A 19,461-nucleotide genomic window follows, 5' to 3' on the forward strand; every position below is an offset into this window, starting at 1 on the left:
GAAATTCAAGCCTTCCTCGTCTATTAGTTTCCCTAAAGGTCAGACTCCTGTAATTCTAGTACAAGTGCTCCCCTCCGCCACACAGCCTGTTTATTAAATTGAACACATAGTAGATACTTAGACCAGGTTGTCTTCTCATGGAAGCTTCTAGAGATACTTGGTTCACTGGAGAGGACTTTTAAAATAGATACATATTGATTACCAAAGATGCATTGATTGTTAGCTACTTGAAAAATGGAGTATCACTCACCAGTCACGTGGCATCAGAATGCATGATTTGGAAGGTTTGATCTCACCACACAGTGAATCAAATTCTTCTTAAAGGGAGAAAATGAAACAAAAAGAAATAAAATTTTCAATTTTAAATTGTAATTGAATTTTGGCTAATTGTTCTAATTTTAGTTCAAAAGTGCTTTTGATTTGGTAAGACATTTTATGATTATTGTGTTTTAGGTTTAACTCTTGAGCCACACGAGAATTTCAATTTTTAACTGGAACAATATAGTTTTTTTACTTATTGTGTCATGTCGGTACGTTTTTTATTCCTAGGTAATTGAATTAATAATAATAATACAATTAATTCTTACTTAACATAAGTTATAATTTATTTATTATTTAGTTGATAATTAATTAGATTGTTAATACATGTTTAGTCTCTTTTTTGGATTAATTTGATCACAGTTTTTAGAATTAAAAAAGCTTGTAATCATTTACTTTTAATTTTTATCTTTAATTATCAAAACTTTAAGTTATGCTGGAGTTTCAGACTTTGACGAGAATGATATTTCAGTATTAGTCGACATTATAATGTATGGTGTTAGTGATGAAATGCAAATTCTAGGAGGAAAGAGAAAAAAGCATAGTAAGGAGACATTATTTATACCAAGTGATATCGATTATCGGCAATCTACCCGAACCATATGTTTTGACTATCTCACTCGGTCTAGTATAAAATTTTAAACCATGCTTACAATTATAAGTATTATGTCGTTTTTTATATTTACAATTCTATCATTTAATTTTAATTTGATTTTTATTTAGTCTATATAATTATAATTATTAGTAGACGAAAAATAAGGAGATTTAAAATTTTCCACATTTTAAAACCTAAAATATTATATTTTAAGTTTAAACTACATTTTAAATTTTATAATTAAATTTTCTTAATTTTATAATTATGAAATTTTTCAAAATTTAAATATATAAAACTCAATTTGTACTTGACTGAATTAAATTAAAAAATTAAGAATCTTTTAATAAAATACATATAAATTTGAGAATAGAGTTACTTTTAAAAAAAATAATTTTGTTTAAGAAGTTCATGTATCTTGCAATCATAAAATATTCTAATAAAATAAATAAAGGGCAGCCCGGTGCACGAAGCTCCCATTATGCGGGATCCCGGGGAAGGATCCATTGTACGCAACCTTACCATGCTTTTTTGCAAGAGGTTGTTTCCAAGATTCCAATAAAATAAATACTAAAAATAAATAAATAAATTATTTTAAATTTATTTAATTACATTTTTATTTAATCAAAGTGTTATGTGAACCATGTTGTTAATGCTCGAATCAAAACTGAGAAAAAAAATAAAGAAGGGCAAGAAGCTCGATAGGATCTTATCAAACTATAGTTTTCTTATTGCTTACTCATATAATTTCTCTTGGTCTCTTCCACTGTTATAAAAAATAACTTCACCGCTGTTGGATACTAAGTTTATCCCATTTAAGGGGGTGTTTGGTTCTTTCCTAGGAATAGGAATTGGAATGGGAATCATAGTATTGTAGAATGGAAATAGGTGTGAGCATGAATATCACTCTTAAAAGCAATGTTTGGTTAGTTGAATATTTTCTATCGGAATAAATTAAAATTTCCTTTTTTACCCTTAAAGGAAAATAAGAGAAAAAATTAGATGTGAGAGAAAAATATGATGAGAGAGAATGTAACGCCCCAGCCCGGGCGGCCCCAGACCAGAGCTACCATAATTGTCCAACTTCCAAATCACCGAAGGTCCTTTGTTGCTTTGTCTCCTCACTGCACGCACCCGGAAAACTTCAGGTCACCCATCTCATTTCTCAGCCAAGCACGCTTAACTGAGTTCTTAGTTGGGCTTCAAAAGGAAGGCACCTTGGTGATATGGATAGTACCATCTAACCTTTTAAGTCATACTTAACCGTCTCGGAACTGGGTATTATAATCACCCCACTTAAAGACAGCCCTCGTTGTGTAACCACAAATCACACGAAACAAATCCCGAATCTCCTCGCTAGGTGGCTCCTGTGTACAGGCGCACTTCGGTGGATGCTTGCCCCCGGACCGAACCGACACAAGATTACCTAATCAGATCAATGTCCTCACGCACTGAAAAAGGAGGTCACCCATCTCAGTCCAGAAGCAGCAACTTTGAGTTTGGGCTTCCGAAAAGGAAGGTGCACCTTGGTGATATGGATAGTACCATCTAACCTTTTAAGTCATACTTAACCAGAATCTCAGAACCGGGGTATTACAGAGAATGATGAGAGAGAAAGTATGATGAGAGAGAAAGTGTGATGGGAAAAAATGGAGAGAGAGAAAGTGCGATGAGAGAAAATGAGGAAAAAGAGTGTGATGGGAGAGCATGATGATAGAACATGAGAGAAAATATGATGAGATGATGAAGAGAGAGAAAGTGTAATGAGAAAAAAAAAAGGAGAGAGAAAGTATGATGAGAGAGAGTATGATAAGAGAGAAAGTGAGATGAGAAAAAATAGGAAAGTGAATATGATGGGAGAGTATGATGAGAGAGAAAGCATGATGAGAGAGAAAGTGTGTTGAGAAAAAAAGGGAGAGTGTGATGGGAGAGATTGAGGAGAGAGAATGTGTGATGAGATAGAAAGCATGATGAGAGAGAAAGTGTGATGAGAAGAAAGAGAAAAGAGAGTGTGATGTGAGAGATTGAGGAGAGGGAAAGTATGATGAGAGAGAAAGTGTGATGAGAAAAAAAAGAGGGAAGAGAGTGTTTTTTCGGTTTTTTTTTTTTTTTGATATTTTTTTGAAAAAAAAAAATAGATATCTGACATCAGGGGAGAGGCGTAGAATGAGTCATTACCCAATAATAAGGATTCATTCCCTTATTTGTATTTCTATTCTTATAATCCAAACATCAACAATGACAATTAATGATTGTTATTCTCATTCCCTACTCTTATTCCCCTAAACCAAACGCCCCCTAAATTTGTGTATTTCAAATTATTTTTTAAAAGTTTTTAGATATGTAACTAAGATAAATGAAATAAATATTTTGAGTTTTATAGTCGAGTGGAATTTGGTTCAAGGTCAAATAAATCTAATCAAGTAGATATGATGATTAAGATTAAGTGGATTTAAACCGAACTCGATTTGGATTTCTTTTGATCTATTTAAAACTAAAGCAAGTTATATAGAAGAGTATTTAATTAGAATTAGTGTGTTTTTATAAGGTTAAGGATCAATTAGTCAATTTAATTAGGATTTCCTAATTAAAGTATTATTTTTTTCCCTCTTTTTAAAGTATCCTTTGTCTTCCCTTCCTGACCCGCAATTGTCATACATGACCAACTACAGTTCCCATGCGTTATCGACTATAGTAATAACTGCCAAAGCACTCGTTATGTCATTTATAATTTCTAGTCATATCAGACCAGAACGATACAATTTCGGTATCTTGTCATGTCGATATGATTTTAGTATTTTTTAAATATAAAATATATTAATTAAAAATATTTTTAAAATAAAATTTTTAACCTAAATATTAAAAAATAAAATATTTTTTTAAAAAAAATTGCAAGATCAAGCGCCCTTGAGAGCGATCGGAGGTCACCATGGGATCGCGGTAGCCTTCATGACCTCGTAGAGGTCACCGTAGGATGGCGGCGCAAGCAACGGGCGAAACAACAAATTTCGCTTGTGCCGCCTGATAGTTTAAAATTTTAAAGCATGGCTACAACTTTGCCATGCTTTAAAATAGCTTAAAAGGATAATAGCTTATTCCTCTCTTCTTGCTAGTGCTAAGCATTTCATATGCTGGTTGACAAGTGGAATGATAAATTTCGCTAGAGTTGATCTACATGGTCCCATACTTCAAACCATAATTGTGTTTCCTAATTAAGGATATTTGTTTAGTTGATATTAAGCCTACAAAAGTGTTGTGATTTTATATATTAATCAATTTCCAATTAATATGATTCACACTTTTCTTGATTGTGTGAGGTTCCACTAATGCCTAACAGTTAGTCACTAATTTTTAGGGATATTATAAAATGTGGGGTTTTGGTATTTGCTAATACTTAACTTGTAATCAAATTACCTTACAAATGTTGTGGGTTTATAAAAGTTAGGTTCTAACTAAGCATGGCTAGGACACTTGTTGTAGTAATCGTGTTCTAAGTGGTCTGTTTCGACTTTGGATTTTAATGTTTGAGCAAAGGGTTTAAGTTATGCCTTGCATTTATATTTGATTTGTGTATTAAGTTTTGTAGGAACATGGCAAGACACAAAAGGAGCTCATGACTCGACGAAAGTTGTGTGGATAATGACTTGGCGTAACCAAGGAAACATACTTAATGGCTTAGAGGTCCATGGAGTTCCAAGAAGGATGCATATTCATTAGAGGGATTAGGATAAAAAGCATTAAGGTGTGTGTTGGAGCAACTCGTGGAGCTTGACTTGGTGCGGTCAAGTTAGTTAGTTTGGTGGCTCGAGGTCCACTAGATATACGAGACATTTGAGGGAAAACAAAATGAAAAACATTGAGGCACAATGTTGACAACCACTATAAAAAGATAAGCAATGTAGGGGAAGAGTCAATGATGGTATATGGATTGAGTCGTGGACTCAATGCATCCAAGGGACTTGAGGACAGTAAGGGAGACGACCTTGGCGGCGAACTCAAGCTGTGGAGGTAACCTCTTGTGCGTGCTTAAGAGTTGAAAGACGTGTATTCATGAGAGAAGATGTTGTATGCAGTCAACTAAAAGTGGTTCCAATCGATTAATGAGTTGAATCGTTTAAGGAATCGACTCGAGCCTATGACTTCCAAATGTTTTTATTCAAAGCCTAGCCTAGTCGACTAAGCAATCAACTGATTAAGTTTGGTGCTTTTGTTTGTAGATGTTGGATTTCAATCGACTGATGCAAGAAAGCTGAGTTGCAACAATTGAATGTCCTAGGGTCTAAAGGAAATCGGTCAATCGATGGTGGAGCCGATTAATGGTGGAGTCCAAGCCAATTGATGGTGGATTTTAATCGACTATGATAGTCATTGGCATGTTGTAGGCTAAAGCGATCAGTAACTAGTTGACTGATGGTGGACCCAGACGACTCATCGATGGTGATAGAACAACAAAACAATAAGTAAATCTAAAGAATCTTGAAGCCCACAAAAGGAGGGCCAAGAGGAGCACTTGGAAGGCTAGCAAAATACTGAATGTCTAAATCTTTTGAGGCTTTCTTTTGTACTCTTATCCTAATCCTCTTAAGTTCTTATTATAAAGTTTGTTGTAAAAGGTTTCTCCATCTCTAAAAGTTATCTCTAAAGGAGAAAGACAATAGACTTTTGGGAGTAATTCACCAACGAGTTATAGGTCGTGGAGTAGGAACAATGATTCTGAATGATATTACAGTTGGTACTAATTGACTTGCTTTCTTTATAGTTTTTGCGGCATTTAATCTATGTGTTTGACCTTGCTAAAGCATTGGCAAGAGTATAAGTTTGTATTTGCAAGTCAATTGTTATTCACCCCCAGCTGATTCCCACAAAGTAGTGTCAAAAGTTCCAACAACTCGGAAGGACTAACCACTAACTATAAAATCAATTTAAGGGAAAAGCGCCCCCACGGGCTAGCACAGTTGTTTATACAGGGGTGTTGCTGGGTCGATTTCCAACAGGTGCGGAATGCTCCGTTGGTTGCCTCAACCCCTCCTTACATGCGCTACTGTTATTAGGCGAAGCCCCCCATGATTTACCTCCCTTCTAGATAGGGGGTCACCTTGGAGGGGCCACCAAGAGGGTGTTTCACATTTTACTGCCAATTTAAGGGAAAAAGTGTTTAATTACCTAGGGGTGTCAAAAATGGACCTGACCCTAGTCAACCAGAAAAATATCGGGTTTGGATTAGGGGGTTTTTGGGTTTAAGTTGGGAGTTGGGGATTGGAGTTTTTTTGGGTTGGTTTAGGTTCGAGTTGGATTCGGGTCGACTGAGATTTAGGATTTAGAGGTTTTTTTTTAGGTTAAATCAAATTTTGATTTTAAAAATTAAGATATTTTATGTACATAAATAGTTGAATGTTAGTATAACAATAATGAAATATTGAGATAAAAGTGAAGAATTATAGAACAAATAATTTTAAAAAAGGTTTTTTTTGGGTTGAGTGGGCTATTCGGGTTGGTCGCGTTATCTGAGTTCGGGTTTACGATTTCGGATTTTTGGATTCGGGTTGGAATTTTTTATAATATTCTTGCTTCGACCTAACCCGAACCCATCTGACCCACCCGAATTAACACCCCTAGAATTACCACCCTGATAAATAGTATCAACAAGTAAAATCGCTATTAGGAGCCAAGACTATATAAACAAATGGATTTGCTATTGGAAGCCAAGACATGGAGAAGATAGCTCTTCGCATTCCACCGTATGAAGAAAGACAAGATGGAATATTAGTTTTTAAATCAATTTTAGAAGATGTCTTGCCATATTATGGGGGTATGGAACACCGAGAGATGAATATGAAAAATGAATCAAGAGAAGAAAACGGACAAAACTTCAAGCCGAACTCTGTGAAGGAAATATGGAGACCATGATCTCAATGATTTTGGTTATGGCCAAAAATATCTTGGATGATATTGGAAAATGCAAAAACTCCATAGAGTTTTAGAATGAATCATGGGAATCTTAAGCAAGAGAAATAAATCCAAAAAGTGAAAGTGCAAGAAAAAATTAAAGAAGAGGAAGAAATTCAAGCTCCATTCATTAAGGTAATCAATGAGGATAGAAGACCTTCATTGCAAGATTCAAGTGGAGAACCTTCATCCTCTTCAAGGAATAAGGATGACTCAAAGTCATTGGAAGAAGTGATACGGAAGATAATCCTTCAAGCTCCTCAGTTCAAGTCTAAGGAGCATATTATATATGTACTTTGGATGCAATGAGAGAGAGGACATTCCAAAAATAAATGTTGACTAGCCGAGGAGATAAAGGTAAAAAAACATAAGCTTGGTGAATTAAATTATTTTACTAATCCAAGTGGTAGGAAGAAGAAAACAAAGAACAAAGATCACATTATTTGTTTCACATGCTATGCAAGACACCAGGTCACTACTACATAAGTGCCTAAAGGAGGTAGTGAAGAAGAAAAAGACCATAAAATAATAGAGACAAGTTGGAAGCTCAAATCAAGGGGAGGTCTAAAGGTGAAACCAAACTATCAATGTCAAATCCTAATTTGAAAGGTACCGATGCATAATTCATATGTTCAATTGTCTATCCATAACTTTGATTCTATGTATCATGATTATATTTTACCTAAAATTAGGGCAATAGATACAAACTAGGAAAATAACCCAAGAAGGATAGACACATGTTTAGGTCCAAGAACATGCAAGGAAAGCATGAGAATTCAACATTAAGGAGTTCAGAGTTAGAAAATCTAGCCTTATGGTCAAGGCAAGACTTCTAGAATGGATCCTTTAGAGGCTTACAAATTGGTCTAAGGACTTAAAAGTATCATAGGTTCAGTTTGGGGTACAAACTATTATCATCAAGGGCCAACATATCATTATGTGTTAGGGTAGCATTGATTATAGTACAAGTGAGCCATCTAAGTTTGGAAATGTTGGGAATGCATTTGAACTTAGAAGGGTGACTCGAGAGGCTACCTTTAGTAGGTGCTTTTTGAACCCAATTAGGACTAATAGATTTTGGATCCCAAAGAAAGGATGTTTGGCATATTAAAGGATTCTAGGGTGTGCTAATAGATTTTGGAATGAATGAAAAGCTTTATGCTTGATGATTGACACCTTAGAGTAGTTTTCAAGCAAGAGAACATTAGAGTTATGTGTAAATAGCATGAAATGGATTTAATTATATTTGATGTCAAATAAATTAATGCATGGGGGCATTTCAGTATGTATTTGGCATATAAGTTAAATGGGGTCAAAACTATGACTTAAGAAAATTTAAACCTTTTAGCTAGTTTTGAGAATGTATCAAGCTTGAGAAATGTGGCATTTTTGGTAAAAAAAATCTATTTTCCCATCTAGATATAGGTGAAACAAACCTCTCTGCAAAGAATTGGAATTTTTTAAGTTTCTACATCAGTAACTAATCGACTCACTTTGAATTCAGTCGTCTAGTGCCTGATAGGCAATCAACTAGAATAGTGCAGAATGTTTAGAACAGGAATATTCTAATATGGTTGATCATGATAACTTGGATATTCATGTTATAATCCATATGGGGACTTTGAATAATTGGTGATCATTTTAGATGTATTAAGCCGTAAAAAGGAGATTATTGGTGCATCTTTTTTATGTGTTAAGGGAGAAAAAAAGAAAAGGTTTAAGTTGGGAATCTTATTCTTCCTGGCTCTAGGATATTAGATTAGATGTTAGGGGAGCCTAAGTTTGTTTGTGCAAAGAGTTTAAATTAGGTGTTGCATTTGTATTTGGTATGCGTGTTAAATTCTGCAGGAGCTTGGCAAAACACACATGGAACTTGTAAGTTCTGCGGAAGCTTGGCAAAACACACATGGAACTTGTGGAGATTGTAACTCAATGAGATCAAGTGTGGAACTTGGTGCGACTAAGACAACACGTTGAATGGCTTAGAGGTTCGATGGAATTCCAAAAAGGCTGTATGAGGCATCCGAGGAACCACAAGATGAGAAGCATTGAAGGGTGTTAGAGAAACTCATGGAGCTTGACTTAGCATGATGAAATTGGTTGGCTCGGTGACTCGAGGTCCGCTAGAGATTGAAAAAGGAAAGTTGAGGCATCTAAGGGACTGCAAGATGAGGAGCACCGAGGTGCAACATTAATGGTAGTCCAAAAAAGGAAAATTAGATAGTGGAAGAGCGGAGAATGGCACGTGGAACAAGTTGTAGGCTTGGTGTACAAGGGACTTGAGAACCTAACATAGATGATTTTGATGATGAAGTCAAGCGCGGTAAGTTGTGAGAGTTGAGAGACATGAATCCTCAAGAGAGGGTAGATCTCAGCTTAGGTGAAGACTCGATCAAAATGATAGTAGTAGTGTAGGAGTTAGCCTTGAGGTGATTCTAGTCGATTAGTGAGTTGAGTTCACTAAGGAGTCGACTCACATTTGATGGCTCACAAACAATATTTTTTTAATCGGAGCTCAGTCGACTAATTGAATTTAGTTGATTGTCAAATTGAGTTCATGTAAGTGATTGTGAGTTTCACTCGACTAATTATGGGTTCCAGTTGACTAGTAAACTAAATCGAAATAGGATTGATGGCTCGTGAACAAAATGCTTCAACAAAGCCAGTGGTCATTGATATGACAAAATTGGGTTGCAATGGTCGGATGACCTAGTGTCTACAAGAGATTAGACAATTAATGGTGAAATCTAGTCTATTGAGGTAGTCGTTGATAAATTGCAGGCTAAAGCAATTGAGAACAATCAACTAATGGTGGATCCAGTAGACTAATTGGCAGCAATAGAAAATCAGAACAATAAGTGAAATTGAAGAAGATTGAAGGCTATAAAAGGACCAAGAGGAGCATTTGAAGACTAGCAAAATACTAATTGTTTAAATCTTTTGTGCCTTTCTCTTGTACTCTTAGCATAATCTTCTATGCATTGCTCTTATTGTAAACTTTGCTGTTGTAAAAGGTTTCTCTACCTCTTAAAGTTATCCACAATAAGAAAAAGATAATAGGCTTTCAAAAGTGACTCACTAATGAATTAAAGGCTGTGGAGAAGGAATAAGGGTTCTGAACCATGTTTGTCGTCTTGTTAGTGTTAGTATCAATTGACTTGCTTTCTTTATCGATTCCGCTAAGTTTTATCTACGTGTGCATCCTTGCTATTGCATTAGCAAGAGTATAAGTTTATATTTGCTGGAGAATTGTAATTCACCCCTCTCCAGTAGATTCCTTAACGGTCCCAACAACACTACAATTTCATGATCATTAAGCCTATCACATTTAGCAAGATAATTATAGAGATAGTTATGGATTTACACCGAAGGTGATCCCTTGATTCAGCCAACTTTGTGTGTAGAGCCTAAGTATACATGCCAAATGACAAAGATTAATGAAAAAGAGCTGTGTTCATGTAAAAATGGCTACACTTAAGAGGTGGTAAATTTTATTCACCTTATTTCTTGTCCAACCCTGTTCCTTCATTTCGTTAGGGGTTACTATCACTATTGTTACTCTATGTCATCTCAACTATTGCAATTGGAATTTTGTCTTTCATTGGTTTGTTGTGAACTTATTATTCCATAACTATATTTATGAGATATTGTGAACTGTCACAGTATGAATCATATGAATTGTTGAGATTCTTACTGACTTTTTATTGTGTATCACCATCTATGTTTGCCAATGATACTATGCGAGGACAAACTATAAGCATTGCCTAGCATCTCGTCAACATGGTCCTATAACTAGGTGTGCCAATAGAATTGTCTGCAACCAAGAGGAGCTCACTCAGAGCATCACCCTAACCATAGTTCACCGAGCATTATTTGGACTATTGGGTGAAAAATTGGTTTTTCAACACAGAAGTACTCACTAACTGGAATTGGAATACAAATAAGTTGCAACTTCAAGCTATTTAAAGTAAGATCATTCAAAAAAAAAACAGACAGTTGTTGAGAGATAATATAAGGGAACATATATATATATATATATATAACTCACCAGACAAAATTCCAGAAATTACTTCAAAAGTAAAATTTTTGCTCACATCCAGGGGCTCTGTACAATTAGCAGAAGGCCATAGATCAGGATAACCAGAACCCCTGCATGGAATAGTCAAAACCTATCACTAGCCAATACATACAAACTAGCAGACAACTTTACATGCTTATAACTTATGCATAACATACAACATGCAATGAACGGTAGATTAGAGTTCAAGCATATAATGCTTCCCATTCAAAAGTCGTTTACTAGACACAAATTAGAAATTTAATTATGGTTAGATTCAGTCAATTTAGTTGTGACATGAATTTAAACTTCTTGTTTTAAACATATTATGTCAATATGATTAAAAAACTAGGTTCATTTTAGAATAATTGATTAGTGAGCAGCATTCTATTTAATCCCAACCTTCTCACTTAGATGATGTACACCTGATATCTCAGTAAACGGTAGTTTGCTATGAAAGGTGCTTTCAAGGCTTCAAACCAATAAAAAATAATTCCGGCCAAGTTAAGATTTCAGTACTGGTACCAATTTTGGATCTATAGGACAGAATTTTATGGTATCTATGTCAAGGTATACAAATACATTACAAAACAACCTTGGTAGGGCTGTGTAATCCTAATTTATTTACTCTCTTAGTGTATTACCTTATTTTTCTTGCAAGAGAAGGCATTTGTACCATTGTTGGTAATTAATCTCTCTGCGTTGTTGATTAACCTATTAACCTATATAGTGACACATGCATATAATATTCCTTCAGTTGACTTTATCATCTATTATTTCACCAACATAGAATGTTTTTAGTAACCCAACTAACATTGATTTCGACTATTTAAAGGCAACTTGAATAGCTATATATCACTAATAGGAGTAGGTCAAAACAACATGATTATGCTTTACTGTGTAGGACCAGTTCTAGATTTCTTGACATTGATAATTGTATATTATTATGGAAAAATTCATGTGATTTTCTAAAGAAAACTAGTTATTGAAAATGTCTGATAGAACATCAATGATGTTTTTCTTGTTTTTGGTGTTATTTTAAATTATGAATTGTGTATGTTTTTTTGGATCATTCTTGGGGCAATTGGTTCTCAAGTTGATCTTACCTAATGCAATTCAAGACATGCCTATAATACCCAATGCCAATCACATGAGGTCAGTTTCTACCCCAAACAAGTGAGGTGATGTCTGTGTTGACTTTTATTTTGGACCCATAAAAATAACTGCCACTTAACATGCTATCAAAGCTATCTCTTCATCGTGTCATTGCTACTAATAATCAACTAAATCTCTACGCGCCAACAGCCCTCCAATCCACTTCTACAAATCTTCCAATGTCATTCAACCTAAAACCAACTACGAATGTGTCATTTTGTGGAGTTATCCAACTTTTGCATGCCACCCTACCAAGTTCCCCATCTTTGAAACACTAGGTGTCGATCGCACCATCCTTAGAGCATTGACAACCCTTCCAGCTTTTACAAACCCTTCCAATTTTTTTGTGCATGTCGTCAATCGTGTCTCATTTCTTCATGCTGACATTGTTGGGTTCATGTGAGTGTCGACCCACCAATGATTGTTTTCTCACCCTTTTGAAGAACACGCTAACTTGCATGCACCATCATGCAATTAATGTCAACGTGCCGCTACCAATGTCTGCCATCATGCGATCAACTAGCCATATTTTTCTTTCTATGCTACCACTAGCCCAGTTTCGACAAGACTAACCCTACTATGTACAATAGAGGCAATTAGAGCCCATCCCAGCCATGAATCCAGCATTTTGGTTTTCTTTTGTTTGGGCTAGCCTAATTTCTTCTTTTGTGAACAACAATACACGTTTCAGCATGTCAGAGTCCTCTACAACTATTTCAACGCCTCTTGTGGGGATTGTTCCACTATGTCAAGGCATGGAATCATCATGATGGGAAAATTCAATGAAGGAATTGTACTTAGTCATAGTAATTCAAGTATGGTTTTGAAGGTCAAAGACAACTAGAACACCTTACTACTTGAGTTGTCGAGATCCCTAAGTCCACTCGCTCTTCGTGGGAGTGGATGGATGCCCAATTACTGGCTATTCTATGGAAGTTGATTGACCCAAGTCTTATAAGCATCTTGAACTTTTGTTTTTCCTATAATAAGATGTGAATATAGGTGAGGATTCTTTATATGGGTGGGATCTATGAGCATATAATGCCATTAGTAATCTATTTAAGTTACATCGGGATGACAAGAGGATGACCACTCATAGGTCACTTCTAGAGATATCCATCTGATCACTTTAAATGCTCGAAAATGTGGGATCACATAGATTGACTACTTACCATCATGGTTCACATTATTCGCTATGAATTAGAGTTTATGAAATCTTAGATCCTAGGTATTTTTCCAATTCCTCCTTTATTCAATGTGCATATGTGAATATAACGTGTCTCAACTATTACTCCCTCTTTTGATCCTGCAATAGATCAATATGCCTTGATAGTTTATTCACCTCTTACAGAATCATAGGGTAGTCATGGTGGCCAATGATGAGGTAGAGGTGGTCGTCCACGAGGATAGAAGAGACCTAAGTGTACTACTGTGGCAGGCTTAAGCATGTCAGGTTCTCTAAAATTACATTTTCTGTTGAGGAATACTCTTAACTTCTATAACTCCAGGTGACTATCAGTGCATCATCTCAGCTAGTTACCTCATTGGTCTAAGGAGGTCCCTCTACTAATAATCTATTGCATACATCTACATCGTCCACTTCAAACCTAGACTGAGCAACTTCTAAACATGCTTCTAGTAACACATTGTTTTCACTAGTATCATGCTCTCTGGGTCTGAATAATGTTGATATAACCAGTAAAGCACACTCATTAGTTAAGGATATTGGTCATTTATCTTCTATATTCTCGAGTTTCTATTCAACTTATTTTCTATTAGTGGACTTATCAGATCTCTGAATTTTTAAGTCTCCTTTCCTTATGAGCGTCCATAAATGTACCTCTGAACCTTTTTCTTTGGTGCATTCGGATGTCTAAGGCCCAAGTCATGTCAACTATACTTTTAAAGTTCAAATCCTTTATACCCTTCATCATTAACTATTTTAGAATAACATGATGTTTTCTACTTAAAGATAGTTCTGAACTTTTTTCTTTTATTAACATCTCGATCAAGACTAATTCTCTAATAGCTTTTAGTCATTTTTATCTTTCCATGGCATTCTCCATCAATCTTCATACGACAAATTACTGAACCACGTAGTCAAAGTTGCCAAATACCCAAATCACATAGGGAAGTTTCAAAATTACCAAATCATGTACCCAATTCTGTTTTTGGCCCCTCCGCATTCGCTCACGCCTACCCCAATCAATTGCTACAATATAGCAATCGATTTGGACAGTATTAATCAACACTATAATGTCTGGAATCGATTGCTACACTAAAAAAATTTTATTCGTGTTCAGACGAACACATAAGACCCGATTTCATATCATTTTGAGCTCTCTAGGTCCATTAGTAAATTTTGGTCAAAACAATCGATCAAGCCAACTTGTCTAACTTGTCGCTTGTCCTAGACAATTTGGCAACTTTTAAGTTTGTCATGCATGACCCTCCTGCTATGACCAATTAATCCACCCGGACCGATTGATTGGCCAACTCACTGCTGATCGGCCTAGCCAACTTGACCACTTCTCTTGAACCCCTACTTGAGTTGACCAAATCAGACCAACAAGCATTAATAACCCATATAAACCATTGCCTGATCAGATTGGATCGATCAGCTAACCAACCCTCTCAAACAAACCAAATCATCAGGTTCACTTAAATTGTTAGGCTCACCTAGACTAACAAGCCCAACTGGATAGACACACTTAGACTAATTTCCCAAGTCTAACCAACCAAGGTATCTGGCTACACCAACCTAGCTCATCTAGCTTGTCCAATTCAACTAGTAACTAGGCTTACCTAGACCAATAGACACACTCAAATCCACCAACACCCAAACAACCTGTGTCCAAATTGGCTAAACCACTTAGTCCAACTATCTTATCCTACATGATCTACCAATCAATCTGAATTAATAGACTTTATAGATGAGGGAAGCGAGTGGAGGAAGAATAAGGCTTTATTAATAGATTGAAGGGCTTGTGGGTGCGAAAGGAAAATGACTTCTGCTCATTTTCAAAAAAAGTCATTTTCCTCAAATGATGTTTTTGGCCAAAAGAAAGTTTTCCATTGACTAAAAGAAATTTCCCATTGACCATATTTTCTATTGCAGCAGACACTAAAAACTTAGAAAATATTTCCTACAAAACAAACACACTTTGAAGATTTAAATAATCACAAGTACTTTATGAGGATGTATAAGTTGTTCGCTCAAGCAAAAATATCTACATTTTATAATACAATTATATACTTAATATATGCTTGAAGGGCTTAACGTGTTAGGGGCTAAACTAGTAGATATTCCCATAGATCCTACAAGGGGAATCACCGAGTGACCTTAGAAAATTTAGAAGCTTGATAGGATCATAGGAAAATTGAATTATCTTAAAGTCACAAAAATGACATTTTATTTATTGTTAGTATGATCCATCGATTTCTAGAGAGTTCATGTTATGACCATTAAGTAGCATTTATGAGGAATCTACATTCCTTGAAAACTACGCCAAGAAAAGCTAGTTATTTTGTGATGAGATTGTGAGATACTCCAATGCAAATTGGGCAAGTTCCCATACAAACACACAATCTACATTTGCTTATTATGTCTTATTATGGGATAACCTTATTCTCAAAAACCAAATCATGGCCTTAGTAACATTAGTGACAATTAAGTTGCAACACATATAACCTCAAATCATATCAAAGTATTTGATAAGAGCATAAGAAATTGATTGTCACTTTATTAGAGAGAAAGTGAAAACAAATGAAATCATCATCACTTTTGTTAATTCCAACAATAAGTCACAGCAGGTAGGTCTATTGACTAAATTGCTGAGGTCTATAGTAGCATATGTTTATTACAAGTTGGGTTTCTATGAATCAATTTGAGGGTGGAGTATTTTGAACCCATATGTAATTGTGTAAACAATAGGTGTAGGGTGTGTTTATATCATTACTAACATTGTATCTAGAATATTTAATATAGAGAGAACAACTTGATTTTGATGCACTTCCTTGTTGGAAAAGTATGTATGGGGTGATACCACCAAACTGTAATGGTTTAAAAAATCCTAAACACCACACTGCTATGACTCGTATAACTTGAAAACTCATGCTAAGGATTGAAATTATAAAATCTGTACTACGTATTAAGATCACAAATCACAAGTTATAATATTGGATGCTCAAGTAGTACACATACCAGGATTCAGCGTGCCCAGGGACATCAACTTCAGCCATAATGTGGATTCCTGAAAGGGGAAAATGAGTCATTTCTATATCCTTAACTACAAGTTCAATTGTGCAAGCACATATTGTCAACAAATAACAATAATAAAATAAATAATATATGTCATTCCTAGCTTGCAGAGAGAATGAATAAGTATCAAGAAGTTTAAATTGGAAAATGGCAAAAGCAAAGCAAGCATACCTCTTTTCTTTGCAAAGCTTTCAACCACAATATTTGCACGCAGGAGGTGAGAAAAAAAATATATCAGTATAAAAGCTAAGGAAACAAAATATGGGATTGAAAGTAAATGATAATAAGAATACGAGAAACAATGTTCGCCTAGAAGAACAATATGCAAAAAAGTTTCATGAGTATGCAAGAAAGTTTCATGAGTATGTATCGGCAAAAAAATATTCTTGCAATCTAATAGGAAGTAACAAAAAATTAGCTATGATCCAATAGTAATCTGAATCCATATTCATTGATATGTCACTTACTTCTGGCATCTCCTATATATCTTAGTTTTAATCTATCCATCTTTGCAATCTATAGTGACTATCCATATTTTAGAATCATCTTGTGGAATTCTTGCACTACTTTCATGTTATAAACTTTGGTCAAAGGAAAATATTGTATTGCATATGCCAGAAAGGGATAATAATATGTACATTAAGGATTCAATATAGAAATCCTAATCACAAAATATTAATGTGGGACAAAATCTACTACACCAATAATCATATTACTCAACTCCTCTAACACTTCCCTTTAAGATGAAGCATAGATACTAGTTACCAATTTGTTACATGAACTAGAAAAGTTAATCCAAACTTTAAGATACAACCATAATGAAATGAAAACATAACTTAAGGAGTTAAAAGAACACATACTAATAACCACTTCAACCTCAAGATTTTGAACCTTGATTTAACCTTTTGTTGAAGTAACAAATTGAGACAATTATATTCTCCAAGTCTTCCTGGGAGATGGATAACACAGTTGACTCTTTGCTAGAATTAGCAAACTGAGAACAAAATATGCATATAGAATAGAGTTGATTTCCAAAGGATAACAACAGATTAAGAGATAAAGAAAGATAGAAGACACTGTAGGAAGGTACAGAGACAAGAAGAGCTTAGTAAAGGGATGGAAATATATTGGACGAAATTTGAAGTAAGGAAAGAGAGATATTCATCTTCCCAAAAGAGAGCATATTCAAAACAATATATAATGGAAAGAAACACGAAGAGTTCAGCACAAGCACATGAGAGGAACCTCGCTAATAGCATTGGGATGGTCTAGATAGAACTTCAACTTGGGTTATAAGATCTCCTTGGACAGGCTAACTATCAATAAGGCAGATAACTTGGTCTTCAATATCTGGTGGATCTAGTGAGTGACTGAAATGCATTTGCCTTGTCGTGCAAGAGCAAAAAGAGGTTACATGGTGGAGGGCTAGCATAGTAAAGAAAAAAAAGTATGCAGAAAGAATTTGAAGAGAGTCACTTGATGGTAAAAGGATCAACTAAAAATGTTAGATCTCCTCTCCTTATATAACTTGGAATTTCCTTGGAAGGCAGAACCAAATCTACATTTTTAAAAATAATTATACATATTTAAAATTAACTAGACCTTCTACAAAGTTGTGCAACATAAAAATTAGTAATATTAAAATTATTTAACTATGAAGGATAACCAAGATAGTCTTCGTAATAGTATTATAAGAATTGTTTTTACACCACTAGTCAAATAAGATTTTTATTTATTAGTATAATGTTGCCTATGGTTTAAAATTTCAACCCGTGCTAGAATTTTGATCTTGGAACGGAATGATACAGTCTCAGTATCTGTGTTATGCCAATACAATTTCAGAATTTTATTTAATTTTTAAATATGTGTATATTAATTTTATTAATATTTTATTATTAAATATGCTCACTATTGATGTTATATTTTGAGTTGTTATGTTTATATTTCAATATTTTCTTATAAGATCATACTTATTAAATTTTTATAAATATTATTTAAAAAATTAAGCAATTCTCAAAATTCAAAACTAAATTTAAAATTATAAAACTATTTGAAAATCTCAAAGATAATTATAAAATTATTTGAAAATCTTAAATTATTTTTTAATATATTTGTAAATTTTTAATTTTTAAAAATTTATTTGAAATATTTAAGTACTATATTTTGAAAAAAAAAAATATTTTAAATTCACATTCAATCTTCAAAATATATATTAAAAAATTTAAATTATTTTAAATTCACATTCAAATTTTCAATATATATTAAAAATTTAAATTATTTTATTAATTTTAAAATTATTTAAAATTTTAAAAATAATTTTTAATATTTTATAAATATTATTAATAATATATTATATTTATTTATATAATAATAAGCAGTTTATTTATAATAAAAAATATCTAAAAATAACCTTCAAAAATCATGACAACAGGCATGAGCTACGATCCCATAGAGGGCATTACGCCGTCCATAGTTCGTCGCACCCTCTGCGCCCTTGCGAAGAACAACCGTGAAGTAACAACATCCTCCACGATCTCATGGCGACCTCGCAGGGCTGCCTTGAGGTCGCGACAACCTCGCGGTTGCGGTGCCAGTGTACAATGGATCCTTCTCCGGGACCCGCATAGCGGGAGTTTCATGCACCGGGCTACCCTTTTTTAAAAGAAGGGGAGTCTTGGCACAACGGTAAAGTTGTTGCTTTGTGACTAAAAGGTCACGGGTTCGAATCCTGGAAACAACCTCTTGCAAAAAGCAAGGTAAGGCTGAATACAATGGATCCTTCCCCGGGACCCCGCATAGCAGGAGTTTCGTGCACCGGGCTGTCCTTTTTTTTATTTAAAAAGCTAAGAGATAAAATAAAATTATTTGAAAATCTTAAATTAATTTTTGAATGTATTTATAGATTTAAAATTTTTAAGAATTATATTTTGAAAAAAAATAGATTATTTTAAATTCATATTAAATTTTCAATATATATTAAAAAATTAATTATTTTATTAATTTTTAAAATTATTTAAAAAGTCAAATAATTTTTAATATTTTATAACTATTATTAATAATATATTATATTTATTTATATAATAAAAAATATCTTTATAAAAATAAAATAACTTAAAAAAAAATATCACAGAA

The 19,461-nt window shown here is 34.2% G+C and overlaps 1 protein-coding gene across 1 annotated transcript in view; it reads right to left on the reverse strand.

Moving 5' to 3' along the window:
- The window catches only part of LOC122002717 (beta-hexosaminidase 1-like), a 59,532-nt gene that overhangs the window by 31,129 nt on the left and 8,942 nt on the right, over window positions 1-19,461 (reverse strand). Inside the window, exons 7-9 of the mRNA XM_042557990.1 lie at window positions 16,501-16,517; window positions 16,273-16,321; window positions 10,905-11,005 (exon numbers count right to left, since the gene is read on the reverse strand). Coding sequence (XP_042413924.1) covers window positions 10,905-11,005; window positions 16,273-16,321; window positions 16,501-16,517 — 167 coding nt within the window. The remainder of the gene's footprint in view (window positions 1-10,904; window positions 11,006-16,272; window positions 16,322-16,500; window positions 16,518-19,461) is intronic.

Source organism: Zingiber officinale, chromosome 7A, assembly GCF_018446385.1.
Source record: "Zingiber officinale cultivar Zhangliang chromosome 7A, Zo_v1.1, whole genome shotgun sequence".
NCBI lineage: Eukaryota > Viridiplantae > Streptophyta > Magnoliopsida > Zingiberales > Zingiberaceae > Zingiber > Zingiber officinale.